At 42.9% G+C, this 20,310-nt stretch overlaps 1 protein-coding gene across 3 annotated transcripts in view; it reads right to left on the bottom strand.

Moving 5' to 3' along the window:
- Window positions 1-5,801: 5,801 nt before the first annotated feature.
- adcy8 (adenylate cyclase 8 (brain)) overlaps window positions 5,802-20,310 on the bottom strand; it is a 66,654-nt gene continuing 52,145 nt past the window's right edge. For 2 of the 3 annotated variants that reach the window (XM_086072250.1, XM_086072232.1), the window contains 10 exons: window positions 20,136-20,236; window positions 19,482-19,683; window positions 19,304-19,393; window positions 18,141-18,313; window positions 16,569-16,647; window positions 14,397-14,555; window positions 12,576-12,722; window positions 12,399-12,491; window positions 12,200-12,314; window positions 5,802-9,885 (listed from right to left, as the gene is read on the bottom strand). In XM_086072250.1, the coding sequence (XP_085928376.1) occupies window positions 9,389-9,885; window positions 12,200-12,314; window positions 12,399-12,491; window positions 12,576-12,722; window positions 14,397-14,555; window positions 16,569-16,647; window positions 18,141-18,313; window positions 19,304-19,393; window positions 19,482-19,683; window positions 20,136-20,236 (1,656 nt within the window). In that variant the 3' untranslated portion in view covers window positions 5,802-9,388. The remainder of the gene's footprint in view (window positions 9,886-12,199; window positions 12,315-12,398; window positions 12,492-12,575; window positions 12,723-14,396; window positions 14,556-16,568; window positions 16,648-18,140; window positions 18,314-19,303; window positions 19,394-19,481; window positions 19,684-20,135; window positions 20,237-20,310) is intronic. The other variant, XM_086072241.1, reaches the window with a different exon arrangement.

Here is a 20,310-nt window from a genome sequence, read left to right as displayed (position 1 = left end):
GATGGAGGGAAAACAAACCCTGTCACGTCCTCTCGTCTCGTGCTTCTTTTCTTCCTTACTTTTATCTTTCCGTCCTGCCTTCCTTATGGCTCAATCTTTCCCTATGGCCTTCCTTCCTCATCCTTCTTTCATTACATTCTTTGTCCTTCCTTTTTTCCATTCTTCCTCTCTTTCCTCTTTCTTCCATCCTTCCTTCCTTCCCCCTTCTTTCTTTCAATTTGACTTTCTCTTTCTTTCCATGTGACTATTTTCTTCCTTCTATCCTTGCGTCCTCCATTCTTCTTTCTGTCTCATTCCTCCTCCATTCTTCTTTCTGTTCTTTCCTTCTCTCCAACTTTTCCTCCTTGCCTTCCTTCCTTCCTTCCTTCCTCATTCCTTCGTCCTTCCTTTTTTTCCATCCTTCCTCTTTCCTTCTTTGTCTTCCATCCATCCGTCCTCCCTCTTTCTTTCTTTCTTTCAATTTGGCTTTTCTTCCTTCCTTCCATGCTGCTTTATTTTCTCCCTTCTATCTTTCCGTCCTCCATTCTTCTTTCCATCTCTCATTCTTCCTCCCACTGTTCTTTCCTTCTCTCCAACTTTCCCTTTGGCTTTCGTTCTTTCCTTCCATGCTGCTTCCTCTGTCCTTCCTTCATCCCTTCTTCTTCCTTCCCATATCTCTTTTTTTGTCTTTATTTCATCCTTCCGCTCTTTCCTTCTGTCCTTTGTTCTTTCCTTCCTTTCTTCTCTCCATCTTTCTTTTGGGCCTTCCTTCCTTCCATGCTGCATTATTTTCTTCTTTCTGTCATATCCTACCTCACTTCTTTCCTTCTTTCCACTTTCCCCACTGGCCTTCCTTCATCCTTTGCTTCTTACTTTTTTTCTTTGTCCTTCCTTCCTCTCGGCTTTGCTTCTTCCTCAATGAAGGCGCCCGTCGGCCTCCACAATTTCCACCGGTCGCGTCGGCCCCCGTCAAGCGGTTTGCTGGCGACCGATCTGCTGCAGCCGGTGGGTCTCCGGGGCTTGTTGCCTAGCAACAGGCTGCAAGCGCCTGGCGCGACGATGGCGGCTTTGCGTAAGAAGACGACGTTTGATGGCGGGAATGGAAATGTAGGCCGCTTGTCTCCAGGGGCAAGTCAACGTACGTGCGCGAGCACATGCACGAGCACATGTGCAGTTGTGAAAGTGAGACGTGGTCTTGGACAGGAAGAGGAAATCCGCCCATGCTCCTCCCGCATCGTGATTGGTCGCAAGCACAGGTGGGTAGTTTGGTCACCAGCTCCGTTGACTCGGTGACGTTTCCTGAAGTCACTTTTTGCTCATGATGAGCACATGAAGCTTTTGCGACGAATTGCTGGGATATTGGGCTGAGTGCTTCGCTAGAGCGCCCTCTCCTGGTGAAAAGTAAGACTGCAGTGAATTGAAAACTTTTTTAAAACTTTCCTGGTTTTTCCTGTGAGTTTTTAATTTATTAATTTTTTTCTTACTCAATGGCACAAAACTGCCGAACAGCACAAAACTGCCGAACAGCAAACCGACATTACGTGCAAGAACTCACTCAGAATGTGATTTTTTTTTTTGCGGTCCTTGGTCCTGCATATCATTTCATATCAGCGGGGATGGAATTAGGCCTACTTACTGTCACAGGATGGCAAGGATGAACACCCGAGTGCAGGGAAGCAGGGAGGCGATGCTGATGTGTACTCAAAAAGTATTCCATTACAAAAAGTGAAATGAAAGAAAAGAAGGCACTTTGGAATGATCCAAATAACAGCTCAAGTCCAAAAAGCATATACAGAGTAACAAACAAACACTCGGAAGATTTGACTTGACTTGGCCAAGAACCGCTGACAAGCAAACAAACAATGAAGCTGCAAGGATCGAAAGAAACCTGAAAACTGAAATCCACCTTGACAAGACAAGTGGCTGAAGGAGCTGATTGGTGAACACAAGGGACCCGCTTGACGAGCACAGGTGTGCACAATAACATGACGACACACACAAGGAAAAGATGTCAAAGCTAAACTCTCATCAAAAGCAAATCGCCAAAAAATGGGTAGAGGTGTCAAAAAAGTAAAAAACCGTGCCACAGTTTAGCCCCAGGTGCTAGCTAGCCAGCTCCCACGGTGCTTGTTTACCTGCTAGGGAGCTAGCTAGCTAGCATCAGGGGCTAAAGCCAAACTGTGGCAGGGTTTTATATTTTGTGGACCTGGATTCGCCACCTCTGAAAATGAGTCAATTTGACCCAGTTCCAAAAGCATTCTGATAAACATTTAACAATTCATTGAAAATGTCAAAGTAAACAATTGTAATTGTTTGTCAATGAGATGTTGCTATGGATCAATTTGACCCGGAATAAACATTGTTATAGCTTATTGTTAACCGTTTTCAATGCACATACGTGGAAATTAAATAGTCTGTTGATGTGAATGTTTGGTTAATTTGACCCGGGATCTGCTCACTGTCCCTTGCAAATATCTCAAACCTTTTTTTTTTTTTACATTTCTGTTGGTGCCAAATTTGATAGCGCAAAGGTAAAATTGTTCCTTAACTTGAAAGTGGGTCATTTTGACCCACAGCATAACTGGAGCGTTAAATACATCCTTTATTCTTTACTCTATTCTTAGCTTCCTTCATTTTGTCCTTCCTTCCTTCCTTCCTTGTGCTAAACAATGTTAACTTGAATAGTCCATTTCATAAGTTCAAGCACTGCAAGAAGACACCTGTCTGTCTGTCTTTCCTTCCGTTCTTCCCTCTGTCCCTCCCTCCTTCCTTCAATCTGTCCTTCCTCTTTTTAGCTTTGAACGTTCTTGGAGAGGAGGAGGAGGAGGAGAAAAGGACCGAGTGGCGCCACCTGCCGGTCCCGACGGGCGCGGCACTTCACGCACGCGGTGGCTGGGAAAGGAGGCGGTTGTCATGGCGACGGCCATCTTTCAACGGCCGTGACGTCACGCAAACTGCAGGCCAGGAGATGTGATGCCGCCTTAAGTTGTAAACGGAGCGCTTCGCATCACGTCTCACGCACGCACGCACGCACGCACGCACGCACGCACGCACGCTGGCCATCCAATGTCACGTTTGACCCGCACGCGCATGGCAACTGCCTTGTGTTCCTCTTCTGTTTGTTGGGAATGAGCTGGAGCGTTTTCTAATGACACGACTGGGATCATTTCCTCAAACCTCAATGCAATAGCTCAAGTTTTTCATTCCAGCGCACAGCAAATTCTGTAGCGTTACATGGAGTTAAAAATGTAGTGTTAATTATTTGGAGTTACTGGCTGTTATTTGAACACTCAGAGTGAAGAAAAAGCCATAAAAGCTATAAAAGTTATTTCAGCGAGTCAAACTCATTGACTCCAGGCTGCGTTTCTATCTGGATTTGAACGACAACCTTGGGTCTGGATTATTGCCTTTTATAAGGTAAGGATGAAATTATACACTTCTTGAATTATTTTGTTCGTAGAAAAAGCGTGTGAGACATAAAACAAAAAGTTTCCGCCTTTTCATGAGTCGTGTCATTTATGTTCATTATTTTTCTGTAAAACCAAAAACAAAGTGGATATTTTGCCGTAGCCTACCGGCAATTTACCGAGTCGTGCGGGAAGAATTTTGCGGCAACCAACGTACTAGCTCGTGGCGTACATGCTAGTGTCGTTGTCCAGCAAGTGCTACGTGCTAGGTTCGAGTCCCACTGTCTGCATCCGCCAAGGAGTAACACTGAAACTGTGAGAAATTAACACCCAAAAAAAAAAAAGGAATGAAAATAACACTTTGTGCTTAAAAGTAACAACAACGCTGTGAGAAATTAACACCCCAAAATGGAAGGAAATAACACTTTTAGGTGTCAAGAAATAACACTGAGAATGTGAAAAAATTGTAAAATAAAAGTGGTGCTTCCTTGATTTGGCTTGTGCAAAAGCAGTTATTATATGTTCAAGATTTTTCTCCCTCTTTTTTCTTTCCTTTTTCAATCTTGTCGGAGAATCTCATGTATATTTTTACATTACTATTACTATTATTTGTTTATGCTAGCGCACGCACGCACGTGACTCTGCGCAACAAGTGGGGGAGGGGCCAGTTTGGCTAGCGGGGCCCCTTTAGGGAATTTGAGACGGTCAAATTGTCATTGCACATTGGATATGCGGTTTTTATGACATCTGTTGGCCCTCTGGGGGCCCCTCTGACTAAGGGGGTCGACTTTCCTGCTGAAATTTCAAATTGTTATCTTGCTACCATGATTTTTTTTTGTTTTTTACAGCAACATTTTTTGGGATCTTTATCATCACCTGAGAATGCTAAAATGTGTTTTTAACACTGAGATTTCCCTGAAATGTAAAATGCATTGTTAAATGTAGCCCTAATAATAAAGTAATAATAAATAGTATAATAATAATACTAGGCTATTATGATTATTGTTTGATTGCTACACGTCGTCGTCATCATCATCAGAAGCAGCAGCAGCGGCAAGAAGTGAGTGACGTTCGTTTACTGCCCTCTAGTGGAAGCTGGCACACACTACACAAGACTCGAGTGTCGCCACGGCAACGCTAAAACGAGGGACCGGAGTCACGTGACCGGACTCTGGTCTTCCTTCCATCCTTTCTCCACTCTCTTTCCTTCTCTTCTTCCCTCTGTCCAATTTGCCATTTTCTTCCTTCCATCCTTTCATTCTCTGTCATCACTTCCTTGAGTTTGCCCCTCCATTCTTCCTCCTTTTCTACCTTCCAACAATCCACCATCTTTCTTGATTCCTCTCCTTTTATTCCTTCCTTCTGCACTTGTACTTTTTCTCGATTCTTCTTCCTTCTTTTCATCCATCCACCCTTCCGTTCGTTCTCCTTCCTTGCTTTTCTTCTAACCTTCCTTCTTTCCTTCATCCCTGTTTGCTTTCTGTCCTCCATCCTTCAGTCTGTCCTTCACATTTGTCCCTTTCCTTTCTTCCTCCATCTGTTCTTCCCTCCTCCCTTACTTTATCTCTTCCTTCTGTAGTTCATTCCAAATCTTCCATTCTTTTATCCACCCATCCTTTCTTTTTCCTTCCTTCCACTGTTTTTCATCAGTTCTTCCTCTTTTTTCCTTCCCACCATCCTACCTTCTCTCTATCCTGAAGAAAGGATCCATTTCCCATTCTTTCCAGCCTCTTCCTTTTCTTTCTGTCCGTACAATCTTTACTTATTCCCTTTCTGCCTTCCTCCATTCACTTATTTATTTCCTTCCTTCCCGCCTTCCTTCCTCCGTTTACATATTTATTTCCTTCCTTCTTTCCTTCCTTGATTCCAGCCTTCCTTCCTCCGTTTCCTTCCTTCCCACCTTCCTTCCTTCATTTACTTATTTCCTTCCTTCCCCCATTCGTTCCTCCGTTTACTTATTTCCTTCCTTCTTTGCTTCCTTCATTTACTTATTTCCTTCCTGCCTTTGTTCCTCCATTTACTTTATTTCCTTCCTTCCTGCCTCCGTTTACTTATTTCCTTCATTCTTTCCGTCCTTCCTTCGTTTAATTATTTCCTTCCTCCTTTTACTTATTTATTTTCTTCTGTCCTTCCTCTATTTACTTCTTTCCTTCCTTCCTTCATTCCGTTTACTTCTTTCCTTCCATCCTTCTTTCTTCAGTTTACTTATTTTCTTCCTTCCTGCCTTCCTCCATTTACTTGTTTCCTTCCTTCTTTCTTTCCTTCCTCCATTTACTTATTTTCTTCCTTCCTGTTTTCCTTCCTTCCTACCTTCCTCCCTGTTTACTTATTTTCTTCCTTCCTTCTTTCCTCCCTCCCTCCCATCCAGGAAAAAAAGCCAGCGGCGTTACGGACAAAGAGAGCAGAAGGCGATGGTATAAAAAAGTAAACATTTTAATTGAGCAGTCGCATATAAAAGAAATAGAAAAAAGAAAGATAAAATGGTGGCAAGGGAGAGAGGGGCAAAGTTTGCAGGGTTAAAGGTCACATAAGAAGAGGAAGTGACAAACAACAGGAACATCATTGGGACGCTCCGGGGGGGGGGGGGGGGAATTTGGACACACGGCAAGCGGATCCGGTCCCTCGCGTTGCACCCACAACATCGATGAGTGTCCGGTGGGTGCGGTTGTGGGTTCCCGCTAGGGTTGCATAATTCCAGGAATTTTCAAACTTGTAAACTTTCCATGGGAATTTATGGGAACAAACCCGAAATCTACTCCACAATCACGCTCACATTCAGTCCTTAAAGACAAATTCCTGTTGAGTCTTCAATGAAGCTAACATGCTAATGTGAATTCGGAATGTACCAGGACATGGCCACTTCGGCAAACATGCTAACTACACTCAGAAGTGTTCCAAACTCCACAAAAACAAACAAAAAAAGGTCTGGAGCCTGAATTCAAACCTGCAACGTTCTTGTCACACATACAAAAAAAAAGTGAAAATGATGAGCAATGCTAACTAAATTGGGATGACCAGATTTTCAAAATTAAAAACTAGCACACGATAATCTCGCTCAACACCAAAATACAGTTTACAATACATTTCTCACTAGGAACTATTTATAACAAAATGAATTGCTAGTCAATCTTGTTTTATTGCTAACGCTAAATGCTATCTTGCTTGACAGTTCAACAGCTCCGAACAATGAAATGCACTCACCATTCTGCAACTTTTTTTTTTTTTTTCTCGTCCCAGAGATTTTGGAAGCTGTCTGTGCTGCTGACCTTGCGCCGGTCCCGCATTGTAACACTGGAAATATGCCGCCACAAAAGCTCAGCTTGCTTTAGGTCTGAGTGGCAACCGCAGTATTAGCCTATTAGGACTACATTTCCCATGACTCTCAGACACGGAAAAACAGGAAGTAGCGACAAAAAGGCGTCTGTTAGCGATGAGACGCGGGTGAGAATGCAAACGTGAAAGTCAATCAGACGAAATGTTAACAGTTGAATTCCTTTTGAATTGATTCGTCCTATCAATTGCTATGGCAACTGTGCGATTGACATACACATGGGCCAAAATGAGACGCCGGGACGGGACCTGCTTAAAAACAGGACAAAATGACGAGGCTGACGAAATCCACCGGTACTCGGGACGCCAAAGATATCGACGTTGTAGTCAAGGCCACAGCAACCGAGTCCAAGACCAGAGACTATCCAGACCGATACAAGACCAAGATTTTTGGAGGTCAACACCCAAGACAAGAAAGGTTGTATATGTAGTATTATAATAATATTTGGTCCCAGTATTACTTAGTATCGGATCAAATTCAAAATCACTGGTATCACCCATCCCGAATATGTATCCAACAAAATCACACTCACACACAAAACACAACAAAATGACAAGTATCTTTTTTTTCTCATGATGTTTGCATCAAAATAATATAATAGGACATTCTCACTGATGGCAGTAGTATTGGCCCGGTCTCGACCGGTCTTGATCCAAAAATTCGGAGTCCGTCCTGTCTGAAAAAAAGCTTTGGATTCTTAGACGAGACCAAGACCCTTCAAAAGTGGTCTTGAGACCGATCTCAAAGACTACAAGACTACTTTAAGAACACGAGATAGCTCAAGGCGGAATCTGTAGCGTCATCACTGTTCGGCCATCTTAGGGGAGGGGCCTGCTCAGGTGCGTTGCGGTGTCGTCGCTGGGAAGGCTTACGCAAATACTCGGAACTCTGGATTTGGACTGATTTTGCAAGGCCCACAGAATATTGTATTCTATTGCTATAAAAACATGGAACCTACCAAAAGGAAGACGAGTCTCTTCTTTCATCAGGAAAAAAAGTATATTTGTATCTGATTTTGTTTTGCAGGATAAAACGAGTTTCATCATTGTTCCCAAAGCTGTTGAAAACACTGGCAAAAAGAGCTTGTTGCAACATGGCCCTGGCTGATCTCTTATACTCTGCTGCCACCCGCTGGCCGTTTTTTGTAAACGCCTTCTGTATGTATGCTCCAGCACAATAAACAAACGTATAAATATGTTTTTGGGACCATGGTAATATTCAAAAGAGAACGTTTTTAAATGGGGTTGAGAAAAAGGGTTGAGAATTTGGGAGAGTTGAGCTATTTGGAAGTTCGTGCTCCATTGACTGTAATCTTATGAGTGCTGGAGCAGCCCTGTTCCAAGATGGCCGCCCTGTGACCACTTCATTGGCTCACAGTGCGCACGGGCCATCTAGTGTTTGGACACAAGGCTCAAAACCGGGAAAGTTCCCATTAAACCGGTCTGGTCACCCCTAGGAAGGCCGGAATTAGCTGGAATTTTTGCTTTCTGGTCATATGGCAACAAATTGGCAGCTGAATTTCTTGTTATAAATGTAAAAATCCAAATTTTTCTTAACGGCAAACATGCCAACTACTAGTGGTGCCACAGATCGTCGGTTCGGATCAGGCCCGATCTGCGGATTGGTTGTTGTTGGTGGTGGGGGTGTGTGTGTGTGTGTGTGTGGGGGGGGGGGGTTTATGGAACCAAACCAAAAGAAAGTGCGCATTCACAGTCCATTCTCACATGTCAAGGAAGCTGAAACATACTCAAGTCAAGTCTAACTTCACAATAAAGTTGACCAAATACAGTCACACATGGACGGCAAAGCCTTTTACTTTGAAGTTAGCTTACGTCGTGGCGCGATGGCTAGCTTGACTTCCCTTTTAGACGTTACTTTATCGTAGTTGATTGACATTGTAGTTGTCGTCGCGATCCCGAACTCGTGTTCAATCGCTAATTGAGGATGTTACGAAACTGCCAATTTATTACGCCGCCAGTGTATGATACGGCAGAAGTGTCCGATGCAAGTGGCTAGCGGCTAGCTGTTAGCATGACCAACGACTCTCTGAGAGTCTGGCTGCTGGCTGATAAGTAAGTTTGACTTTGGCTTACTTGAATTCTTTTTCAATAATCTGGACCAAGGCTACTTTGTCATTCACTCTCCATTTACTCCCTTCAATATTCACAAATCTGTTGAAAACACTGGCAAAAAGAGCTTGTTGCAACATGGCCCTGGCTGATCTCTTATACTCTGCTGCCACCTGCTGGCCGTTGTTGTAATTACTACCATGTCACCTCTGCCTGTCAGAAGCCTTTGAAAGGCTTTGGGAGCATGGTAATATTCAAAATAGAACCTTTTTATACATTTTTGGGAGCAAATGAGTTAATTTAATGGAAAAAGCGCTTTACAAAATAAAGACAAAGTACTATTTATCTTTTCTTTTTTTCTTCTTTTTGCTGATCCGAAAAAGGCTCCGATCCGGGACTCAAATCCGCGATCCGATCCGCGACTTTTGAGATCCGTCGCACCACTACCACCAACCGCACGCATGCCGGATTCAAACCCCTGACCGCAAAACTATGAGGCGGATGCGCTGCTACCTTTGCTGAAAATTCCCAAGGAAAGTTTCCAGTTGCGAATATTTCCCAAATTCCCCATGTCATCGTCCCGGGGCAAATCTGCGGCTGCCTCAGGACGCCTCGGTCTTGTCGGGGGCGTCGGCGTGGTGCGCGGCGCCCCCGTCGTTGGCCAGCAGCGTCCTGCGGTTGTAGTGGTGATGGTGGTGCGCCTTCATGATGGCCGAGTTGTTGTTGTCGTTGAGGATCTGCTTCTGCTTCTGCCGGTTGAGCGACTGGACCAGTCCCAGCACCACGGCGGCCAGCGAGTACTGACCGGTCACCTTGCGCGGCTGCATGATGAGCGGGTTGGGCAGCACGCGGCCCGACAGGAAGTGCGTGCGGATCTTGCCCTCCTGCTCGCTGATGCCTTTGACGTAGATCTCGCCGCGGTACTCCAAGGCGAAACCGCGCTCCCCGAGGACGGCCGAAGTCTCCTCGGGAACTTGGATCTTGCCGCTCACGCCCGTGCTGTCCATGCGGCTGGCCAGGTTCACCGTCTTGCCCCAGATGTCGTACTGCGGCTTCTTGGCGCCGATCACGCCCGCCACCACCGAGCCCTGCGCCATGCCTGGCAAGGGGGGAGGAAGAAAAGCCACGTTTGCTTGGGGGAGGGCGGGGGGAGTCGGAAGACGATTCAAGGTTTGCAACGGCAAACGTAGCAAGACGAACCGTCAAATGGAGGATGAAACGAGTCTCTGAGTAACTCAAGGACTTTGCTATATATATGTTTTTATTTGCATTTGTATTTATGAACGTATCCTTGAATTGATTGTACATTTGCAGTTTTGGTCCGCCATATTTTTTTCCTCCCCGGGTATGAACTTATCTAGTGCAGTTCTTCTTTTTTCAGTGACGTACCACCTGAGAATTTTTTTTTCAGCCAACCAGTGCAAAGCTTTTCTGATTGGAAAAACAAAACTAACTTCAAATCTGCGCCACCATTGTCTGCTTTATTAAACGTTGGAACTTTATTTGTTTTTATGCGGCCTCTTGAACTGGAAATTTGGATTATTATTTTATTTTATATTATTATTTGGAAATAAAAAGATATCACTAAAAAAATAAAGCAAATTTAATTATAAATAAAGATTTGTGCATATAAAAGTGTCCTCATTTGGGATCATAATAAAGCTCTGTTCTCAAAAAGAAATGATTCACTGAATTTTGAATAAAGTTTTCAAGTGATTGACAGGTGATTTTAGGTGGCATAATAACACGTTGGGGGAGTTGCTGGATTTTTAGGATACTGAAATTGAATATCAAATTCATTTTGTGAACTTATATTTTTCTGAAATATTTACATCTACTTTTAAGATATAATCTCACGTACCCCCTGGAGTGCTTTGACGTACCCCCATTTGAGAACCACTAGATCTAGCGCCTAGATATCTATAAAGACCAGATGCGCAGAATCCAACGTCCGCACGGGGCGGCCATCTTGTCACAGGCAGGCAGTCTGGTCTGTTGTATTGACTGTGAGCGAAGGCGAGTGATGTGAACAAACATAAACACGGTTGATGTTTAAAGATCCATTTTTGATGGAAAATATCAACAAAACATCTTACTTGGGGTTAAAGTTCACACTTTAAGCATGGGAAAATGTTATATTAATGGAACCCAAAACAGATTGCAAACTGTTTGTTAAATACAGTAGCTCACAGTTTCAGATAAATATACAAATTGTACAGTTTACATGTACAAGTTTACTGATTAGTAGTGATGGGAAAATGAAGCTTCATGAACCTTCATGATGCACTTGCCAAAATGTTTTTTTACTCCTATAGATGGTGCTCTTGGTTTAAAGATAATGGCGATGGAAATTAATTACAATCCCACTGCATCTTTAAACCAAGAGCACCATCTATAGGAGTAAAAAACATTTTGGCAAGTGCATCATGAAGTTTTCATGAAGCTTCATTTTAGATGGCGCTCTTGGTTTAAAGATGCAGTGGGATTGTAATTAATTTCCATCGCCATTATCTTTAAACCAAGAGCACCATCTATAGGAGTAAAAAAACATTTTGGCAAGTGCATCATGAAGGTTCATGAAGCTTCATTTTCCCATCACTACTAATCAGTAAACTTGTACATGTAAACTGTACAATTTGGATCTGGGGGAGTCAAAAAATATCACAAGTTCTTCATGAAGCTTCATTTGTCCTTCGCTATTGATTAGTATTAGCTTGGATAGGCTCCAGCGGCCCTTTTGAGGAATAAGTGGTAAAGAAAATGGATGGTTGGACTTTACAACGACATACTGTATTTGTGTATTTACAGGAATTTACTGGCAACTTTAAGAATGTACACACATGTGAAGGGAAACACGTTAAAGTCACGCCAGAGGAGCACTTGCGGAGAAATGTAGTGATTGGTGCGGCGTGACATGTTGTGAGAAAAGTCACAAAACCAGACAAGTTGGACAACAGTGACAACTATGTCACAAAAGTGACCACACCCCTCACATTTCTACCGAAGAGGATTAGGGCCAGTGAAGAGTAAAAAAAAAAAAAAAAAGAAGGTTGGCAGGATTCGGACTTTATTCTCAGAATTCTCACTTTTAAATCAGAATTCTGTGAGAATTCGGACTTTATTCTATTCTGACTTTAATCTAAGAATTCTGACTTAAAAGTCAAAATTGTGAGAATAAAATCAAAATACTGCCAACCTTCTTTTTTTTTTTCTCAGTTCAGTGTTCCCTTAATCTTAGTCTCATCAGACCGCAGTACATGCTTCCAGTCATCTATTAATCAGTAATCATTTTGAGGGAACAATTACACTAAATTGTCACCGTTGTAGTAGTATCGGGAAATATCTGCAGAAATGGGAGGGGTGTGCTGACTTTTGTGAGACGGCCCAGATGTGCGGTGGCGTGCGGCGCGTACCTATTCGCAATTCAAAGTTGTTGAAGGAGTGCTTGTTGATCTCTCGGATGCTTTCGTTGAGAGCGATGGCAAAGTCGGCCAGCGCGCACAAGTGACCCCATTTGTCGTCGCACTGCTGTCAACGCAGCGGCGCCACACGCGTCAGCCAATCACATTCAACGTTTGCGGGCGGCGGCGGCGGCGGCGGCGATGCGCTCACCTGCTTCTCAGGAGACAAACCCGACACCGCCATGTACGTGCTGCCGATGGTTTTGATCTTCTCGATGTCCTGGAAGCGTTCTTCTCCCAGCAGCTGCACACGCACACAATGTCAACAACAACGTATAAAGACACACACGCGGGCGCGCGCACGTGCGGCGGGCGTGCGGGCGGCGACCTCGTCAAAGTCAGCGATGATCTCGTTGAGCAGCCGCAGACACTCGACTCCCTGCTTGTTCATCTCCGTCTGCGAGTAGAAGTCGGCGAATCCCGGAATGGAGGCGAACATCACGCCCACCGAGTCGTACGACTGCGAGTACAATTCCTGCGCACAAACGCCGAGCGTTAGCGGCCAGCAGGGGGCGCCGTTGGTAACAGGGTCATTTTAGTTAACAAAAACGAAAAAACTACAATTCCCAAAAACTATTTCGTTTACGAAATAAAATCAAAATTTAATTGCTTTAAAAAAATGCAAACTACATTTATAGCAAAAATCTCCTTTGTTTTATCCATCCATTTTCTTAACCTCTTTTCCTCACAAGGGTCGCTGGAGCCTATCCCAGCTAGCTTCGGGCAATCGCAGGTCCTTTGCTTTAGTCTTTGGTAATTAATTTAATGCATGAGCCTTTGGGGATGATTTGAAATGTGATGTGAAGTCGATTTCTCATGATTTCCAGGCTGTTTATTAAATATTGCGCACAAGCAAAGGTGGCGAATCCAGCTCCAGAAAGTCAAAACCCTGCCACAGTTTGGCTTTAAGCTAGCTAGCTAGCTCCCCATGGTGCTTGTTTACCTGCTAGCTAGCTAGCTAGCTAACTAGCATCAATGGCTGAAGCCCAACTGTAGCAGGGTTTTGACTTCCTGGACCTGGATTTGCCACCTCTGTACACAAGTAATACACATTCAAAAACAAAAACTATAAACTAATACTAAAACTAAACTAAAACTAATACTAAAACTAAACTAAAACTAAACTAAAACTAAACTAAAACTAAACTAAAACTAAACTAAAACTAAACTAAAACTAAACTAAAACTAAACTAAAACTAAACTAAAACTAAAAAAATTAAATAAAAAATAACTACAATGAAAATTCCCAAACTATAATAACCCTGGTTGGCCCGCCGGCCGCTCCATTCTTTGAACGTATGTCATGACATTGGCGGGCGACCGGTCCGAGGCGGGAGAGCCAGTCGGGATAGGGCGCCATACGTGACCCGCGACAGGTCTTTATTTTTCTTTATTTCTCTCTTTCCTTCTCATTCCTTTTTCTTTTGTCTTGCTCAATCTTTATCATTTCTCTTTTTCGCTCCCTCTCTCATTCTTTCTTCTCTCGCTCTCTCATTTCTGTCACTTATTGCTCTGTCTCTTTCTCTCTCTCACACACTTCTGTTTGTCTTTCTTTCTCCATTCTTTCTCATTTGTCTCTGTTTATTTCCTTCTCATTCCGTCTTTCTTTTTTCTTGCTCATTCTTTCTCATTTCTCTCTTTTTTGTTCCCTCTGTCATTCTTTGCTCAATCTTTATCATTTCTCTTTCATTTCCTCTCATTCTTTCTTCTCTCTCTCTCTCATTCTTTGTCTCTTCTTTCTTTCTTTCTTTCTTTCACACACACACTTTGTTTTTGTCTTTCTCCTTTCTCTCTCATATTTTCTTTTCTCTATTATATTTTTCTCTCTCTCCTTATTTCCCTCTCTCTCATTCTTTCTTATTATTTGTCGTCTCTCTTTGTTTATCTCTTTCTTTCCCTGTCTCATATTCCCCCTCTTTCTCTCCCTCTTTATTCTATATTCCCCCTTCCACCCTCCATCCTCTCTCTCTCTCTCTCCAATTTCCCATTTTGCCTCTCTCACGCTCTGTCTTCTTCATGTGGTCAATTTGTGTAAGCCAACGCCAGAGCGAAAGTAAGCGAAGAATGGAGTGGTCGCCGGTCATGGCCCCCGGGGCACACGAACGGAGCGGCGGCCATTTTGAGTTTTAGGTGGCGTGTGAAGGCCGACCTCGTTGTCGCGGTCCTTCTCCAGGAAGTGTCGCGCCACGTGCCCGGGCAGGATGTTCCTCAGCATGTTCTCGTTCTGCTCTCGCAGCTCCTTCATCTCGTTGATTTCCTCTTTGGCCTGAACGCGCCACAGGAAGTCCAATCGCGCCGTGTACTCCAGCTGCATCGCAAACACACAAACGGATAAACGCCGCAGACGTGAGCGAGCAGGATTTTTCTTCAATGAAGCCCACATTTATGTTTTCGGGGGGGGGGGGGCCGTGGGGGCAAAATAAAAATCCAAACAACGAAGCCATGGAGGAAATGCTTCGACTCGTCTCTTGTGTTGAACAAACGGCGGCAAAGCAATTTGCTAATTGCAAATTAATCCCAACAAATGAATGATGGGGGGGGGGGGGGGGGACACATGCTTGGGAGCTTTTTAGTGCCTCTCGCCGCCAATCGCTCAAGCATTTTGCTGATGAATCCCGCAACCAATTATACGCATCATCATTTTGGTTTTTAGAAATATTTATTGACGGCTGCAGACCGGCGGGGGACGTTTGGTATGGAGGACCAAAACAGACACAATTAAAAATAAATGACTTAGTAAATAAATAAATAAAAGAATATTAACAGATATAAAAAATACAATTCAAAAATTTTATACAAAAAATAAATATAAATGAAATAAAAACAACTATATATATATATATATATCCCTAAATAAAAAAATTAAAGTAAAAAAATAATAAAAAAATATAAAACTAGATAAAAAAGAAGAAGAATACATTGGTTTAGTTAGTTGCTATTGCTAATTTTGTAAATTTTTAGCACTTTCATATAGTACAATATAGTATTTGATAAATTAATTGACATGTCTAACAGCTTGATATTGCACAATATTGATGACGGGTTCGAACTATTTTGTATTTATAATGCAATTAGTGTTATTTATCCCCCTCTGGGTCTTGGCCTTGATGCGGCGAGGGGGCTTGTGCGTTCCAGTGACCCTGGAGAGCGATCCCGTCTGGAGCGAGCTCCTGGTAGGGTCACCCTTGGCGGGACGGTCTCCAGGTAGGTTGCAGACAAACAAGACCCCAGCGTGTCGGTACGCTGTGAGGTGGCAGCCCCACCAAACGACTATCCTGCGGAGGGCTAACAACCCACTCAGGAGAAGCCCCTTTTATGTTACGAAACTGACTAGGAAAAGAAGCCGGACTGCCCAAAACGGTAACAAACCCCAGCCTGCCCTCTGACCAACGAGTACGGATTAACCTTGGTCTCAGGACCCGTATCTCGCCTCGACTCAGTCTCGCCTCGACTCAGTCTCGCCTCGACTCAGTCTCGCCTCGACTCAGTCTCGCCTCGACTCCTCTGCCCTCAGAAACCCCAACATCGCATTGGACTTCAGCAATTCCATCCGCCGCGCCTTCGACGCCCTGTTGTTATGCGTATGTGTTATTTATGCGATTTAGTTTTCTGATTGTGTACACAAAGAATATTAAGATGGTCCTGTTCCGCACAGGCCAGGCTTTGAATTGATGCTGAGCTAAGCCCAGGAAGATTGAAGTCAGCCTAAGCCATTGGAGATTCTTGCCAGGAAGCCCAAAAATCTGCTCGGTTGGGGCTGGTAGGAGGCTCTCGCAGCCGCTTGCTCTTCAGTCTGCAACCCTGAACCCATTCTCTCAGTTCGCACACTTACTCATGCACACCTGCTTCAGGACAATCCTGTGCATGAACTTTTATTCATTTTGCCGCAACTGGAATGTGCGATTGCCAACCAATCAACTCCACATCTCAAGATTTTGGCATTTATTATCAACTAGATATTTCAATCTGCCTTGGATGAATATTTTTTCCCTTTTGTATGGGAAATAATCATTGAGAATTGTTATTATTTGCATTGAATGGCCATTCATTTCCCCCCACTGTACATATGTGTATATTTGCATTGTCCACAAGGGTTTCCACGATGTCATTTAATACATGGTGCAGAACACCAAACACAAATTCTAGTTTCTGCCTCCTCTCTTCCTGAGCCGAATCACAGACTTCTGACACCTAGACTACTATTTCTTGGTTCCTTTTGTTTTATTATATGCAGCAAATATTGGCTACACCGGTCCTTGAGGGCAGAGGGGTGTGTGTGTATGGAGGTGTGTGTGTGGGAGTGGGTGGGGGGGGGTCTAACCTGCTGTCCATGGTAGAAGACGGCCAGGAGAAACATGGCCATGAGGAGCAGTGACGTCTCCTTGGTGCCCAGGAAGTTCCTAAAACAATCATCATCATCATCATCATCATCATTTTCCAACAAGGCGTTGTTGAAGCTCAGCGAAGGTTCTTTTCTATGGTGCCTTCCCGGGAAACGGGTCGAACAGAGCGTTGCCACAGAAACCAGAGCAGCATTAACCCGTTGTCAAGGTAAAGGTCAACTAATGCACGAGCAGCAAGATCAAACCGGCTGCATCAGGAAAGAGCAACGTGGACCGCTTGAGACTTACAATATTTGGAGCAGTCCAAATATGGGTCAGACATTTTCTTCATTTGTCACCATGACATTTTTTCATTCATTCATTCCTTTTTTTGTATTTTCCATACGTGAAAGTTTGATATGCACTGTATATACTAACAACATGGCTGCAAACAGGGAAGAAGAGCTCATTTACAAAAGCACTGCACTAATGCAGGAAATGTACGGGTTTTTTTGTCATAAAAAAAAAAATCTAAACTATAAATAGCTTGCTTGTGAAAAGAAATCAGATTTTTGTGCGAAAAGCAAAAAAAAAATCTATTACACAATCTGACGTAATTTTTGCAAAAACAAAACAAAAATTAAAGTAGAAATCAAACTTTTGGAAAAAAAGATTCAAGTCAGACATAAGATTTTTGTGGAAAAAATAAAATCAGAAAACTAATTTTTGTGTGTGTGGGGAGGGCGGGGAATAATTAAAATTGGAAATAGAATGTTTTTTGTGAAAAAGATTTTTGTGGGGGAAAACAAATACAAATTGGAATATGGATGTTTGTGAGAAAAAAATATTAGAAGCTGAATTTGTGTGAGAAAATTAAATCTAAAAAAATCAATTAAAATTGCAAATAAGAAATTTGTGATTACAAATAAATAAAAATCTTATGTGAAAAAAACAATTACAAATTAGAAATCTGATTTTTGTTGTGGAAAAAAACCCAAAAACTATAATTAGCATGTTTGTGAAAAAGTCAGATTTTTATGGGAAAACCAATTTAAAAAATCTATTACAATCTAACGTAATTTTTGTGCAAAAAATAAAAAAATAAAAGTGGAAATCAAACTTTTGTTAAAAATAGATAAAATTATAGGAATGATGTTTTGGGAGAAAAAAATCTATTAAAATCAGAACACTAAGTTGTGGGGGAAAAACAATTAAAATTGGAAATAGATTTTTTGTGAAAACAGATTTTTGTGGAAAAACAACTAATACAAATTCGAATATGGATGCTTGTGAGAAAAAAAAAAGATTAAAATTGTAAACTTAATCTGTGTGATAAAATAAAATATTAAGGATCAGAAATGTATTCTTTTTATTAAAAAACTATTAAAATTGCAAATACAAAATGTTTACAAAGTATTTTAAAAATATATAAATCGGAATCAGATCTTGTGGGGAAAAAATAATAATTACAGATTGAAAAATCAGATTTTTGTGAAAAAAAGTGATTATAATCAGACATATTTTGTGAAAGAAAAAAATGGAGTGAAATGTGAAACGTGATTTGCGCTCACTCTGCGTTTCGGTGGGTGACGTCGTAACGCACGAAGAGCGCAGCGTAGAAGGCTTGTGTGAGCAGCGAGTAGACGGCCACCATCAGCAGCAGCACGGCCAACTTGAGAAGCGAGTTGAGGCGCAGGAAGACGGCGCACGTCACCATCGCCAGCACGCCCGTGAACACAAAGTACTGCACGCACGCACAAAGAGCACATCAGGAACAACGGTGGCGCGCTTCCGCGAGCTTGCCAAATAGTGAGCCCGCACTGAACTGCACTGTCGTCCCTTGACTAATAGTGAGCAGCCTGTTGAGGGCTGGAGTCAACGTGTGATGACATCATCATTGCGTCATGATCAAGGGTATTTTAGTTTAACGGAAAAAACGAAAACTGAAATTCCAAAAACAATTTAGTTAACGAAATAAAATAAAAACGAAAATGCTTTTTCATTTAATTCATTTAATGCATGAGACTTTGGGGATGATTTGAAATGTGATTTAAAATAATTTTTTTTCACCGGAATAATGACGTTTGAAAGTGTCACAAAGAAGTGACGTCATCTAGCAGCAGCCAATAGAAAAGCACCTTCAGATGACGTCGCTCCGAGGGGACAACCAAATGCAACGTTAGCTAAGAAATTAGTTACTTTTCTCATTTTACCATTATTAAATATTGCGCACAATTAGAGGTGGCAAATCCAGGTCCAGAAAATCAAAACCCTGTCAAAATTTGGCTTTAGCCCCACGTGCTAGCTAGCTAGCTAGCTCCCTGGCTAGCTCCCATGGTGCTCGTTTACCTGCTAGGGAGCTAGCTAGGATCAATGGCTAACACCAAACTGTGGAAGGGTTTTTACTTCTTGGACATGGATTTGCCACCTCTGCACACAAGTAACACACATGAATATTAAATAAAATAATAAATAATAAAAAAGAAAATAAAAGAAAACTAATACTGAAACGAACTAAAACTAAACTAAAACTAAGCATTTTTTAAATAACTAAAACAAATAAAAATGAACAGGACCACCCTGAAAATGAATTCAAACTAACTAAATTTAAATAACTCAAAATAAAAACTAATTACAATGCAAATTCCCAAATTATAATAACCCTGGAGTCATGACATGATGGAGTCAAGGCGAGAGGCGCCATTTTGGACGGCGCCTGAGCGCACGCGTGTACCTCCGGGTAGAAGCAGATGTCAGCGCCGGCGCGGGAGCGGTCCAAGGTGTCGTTCCTCGATGCGGCCAACTCGTGCAAGTCGCACCACAGCTGATGCGCGGCAAGCGGACCAAGGTCAGCTTGTAGCACTTGAATTCCACGCACGCACGCACGCACGCCCGGGCGGGCGGTCACTCACCATGTTGATCATGGCCGCCAGGAAGTTGATGAAGATGGAGAGGAAGATGACCACGTTGCGCGCGGCGTACGTCTCGTTGATCCAGCAGCAGGCCTGGCGCAGGACCAGCGGCAGACATTTGTAGTCCTCGGCCGTGGTCGCCAGGACCAGACCCGAGTGCAGAAGGATCAGGACCGACAACTGCGCCACCATCGGCACCATCCTGCGCGCCCGCGCAGCCGTATCGTCAGTCAACTCGCGCCACATATGGCAATTACAACTCTGGCCATTCTTCTTTTTTTTTTACAGGAATAAGTCAACTAGTTGCTAGGTTTCACAAAGTGAGTAAACTAGTTGACTAGGTCTGGTCTTCGGCGAGGTTTGTGTCATGCGAAAGTTAGCAGCGCTAGTCGCTTGGATGAATGATATTCAATTCAATTCAAATGTTTTTATTTCACTTTTTATAGTAAGATTTGATATGTTGAGCAAATTAGTGGGCCAGGTTTCATATAGTGGGTAAACTTGGAGCTAGTTTTGTTAGAGTCTGGAAACGAGTTGACTCATTTTGCATAGCTCAGAATCAAAGTCAGTCAACAATTTATTTTGCTTACAGCAATGCGGGAGCGACATGCAGCTGTGTTTTTCATTTTGTCAATAGTCGATGTAGTGTTTCACCTGGCAGAGGGCAGAAGACTTTGTATGGTGGTGATGAAGAGGAGCACGATGAAGGCGCAAACCAGGTTGGACTTGAAAACTTCGTCCCTCATTTGCGAGTACTTAAAGGAAGGAAAAATAGAGGAAGAGACGGTGAGAGGGAGACAGCAAACGTGACCACGCCCACAACAACAAC

This window comes from Leptonotus elevatus, chromosome 1, assembly GCF_054856555.1.
Source record: "Leptonotus elevatus isolate MCC_2025b chromosome 1, RoL_Lele_1.0, whole genome shotgun sequence".
NCBI classification, from domain to species: domain Eukaryota; kingdom Metazoa; phylum Chordata; class Actinopteri; order Syngnathiformes; family Syngnathidae; genus Leptonotus; species Leptonotus elevatus.
This window is presented reverse-complemented; position numbering and strand designations above follow the sequence as displayed.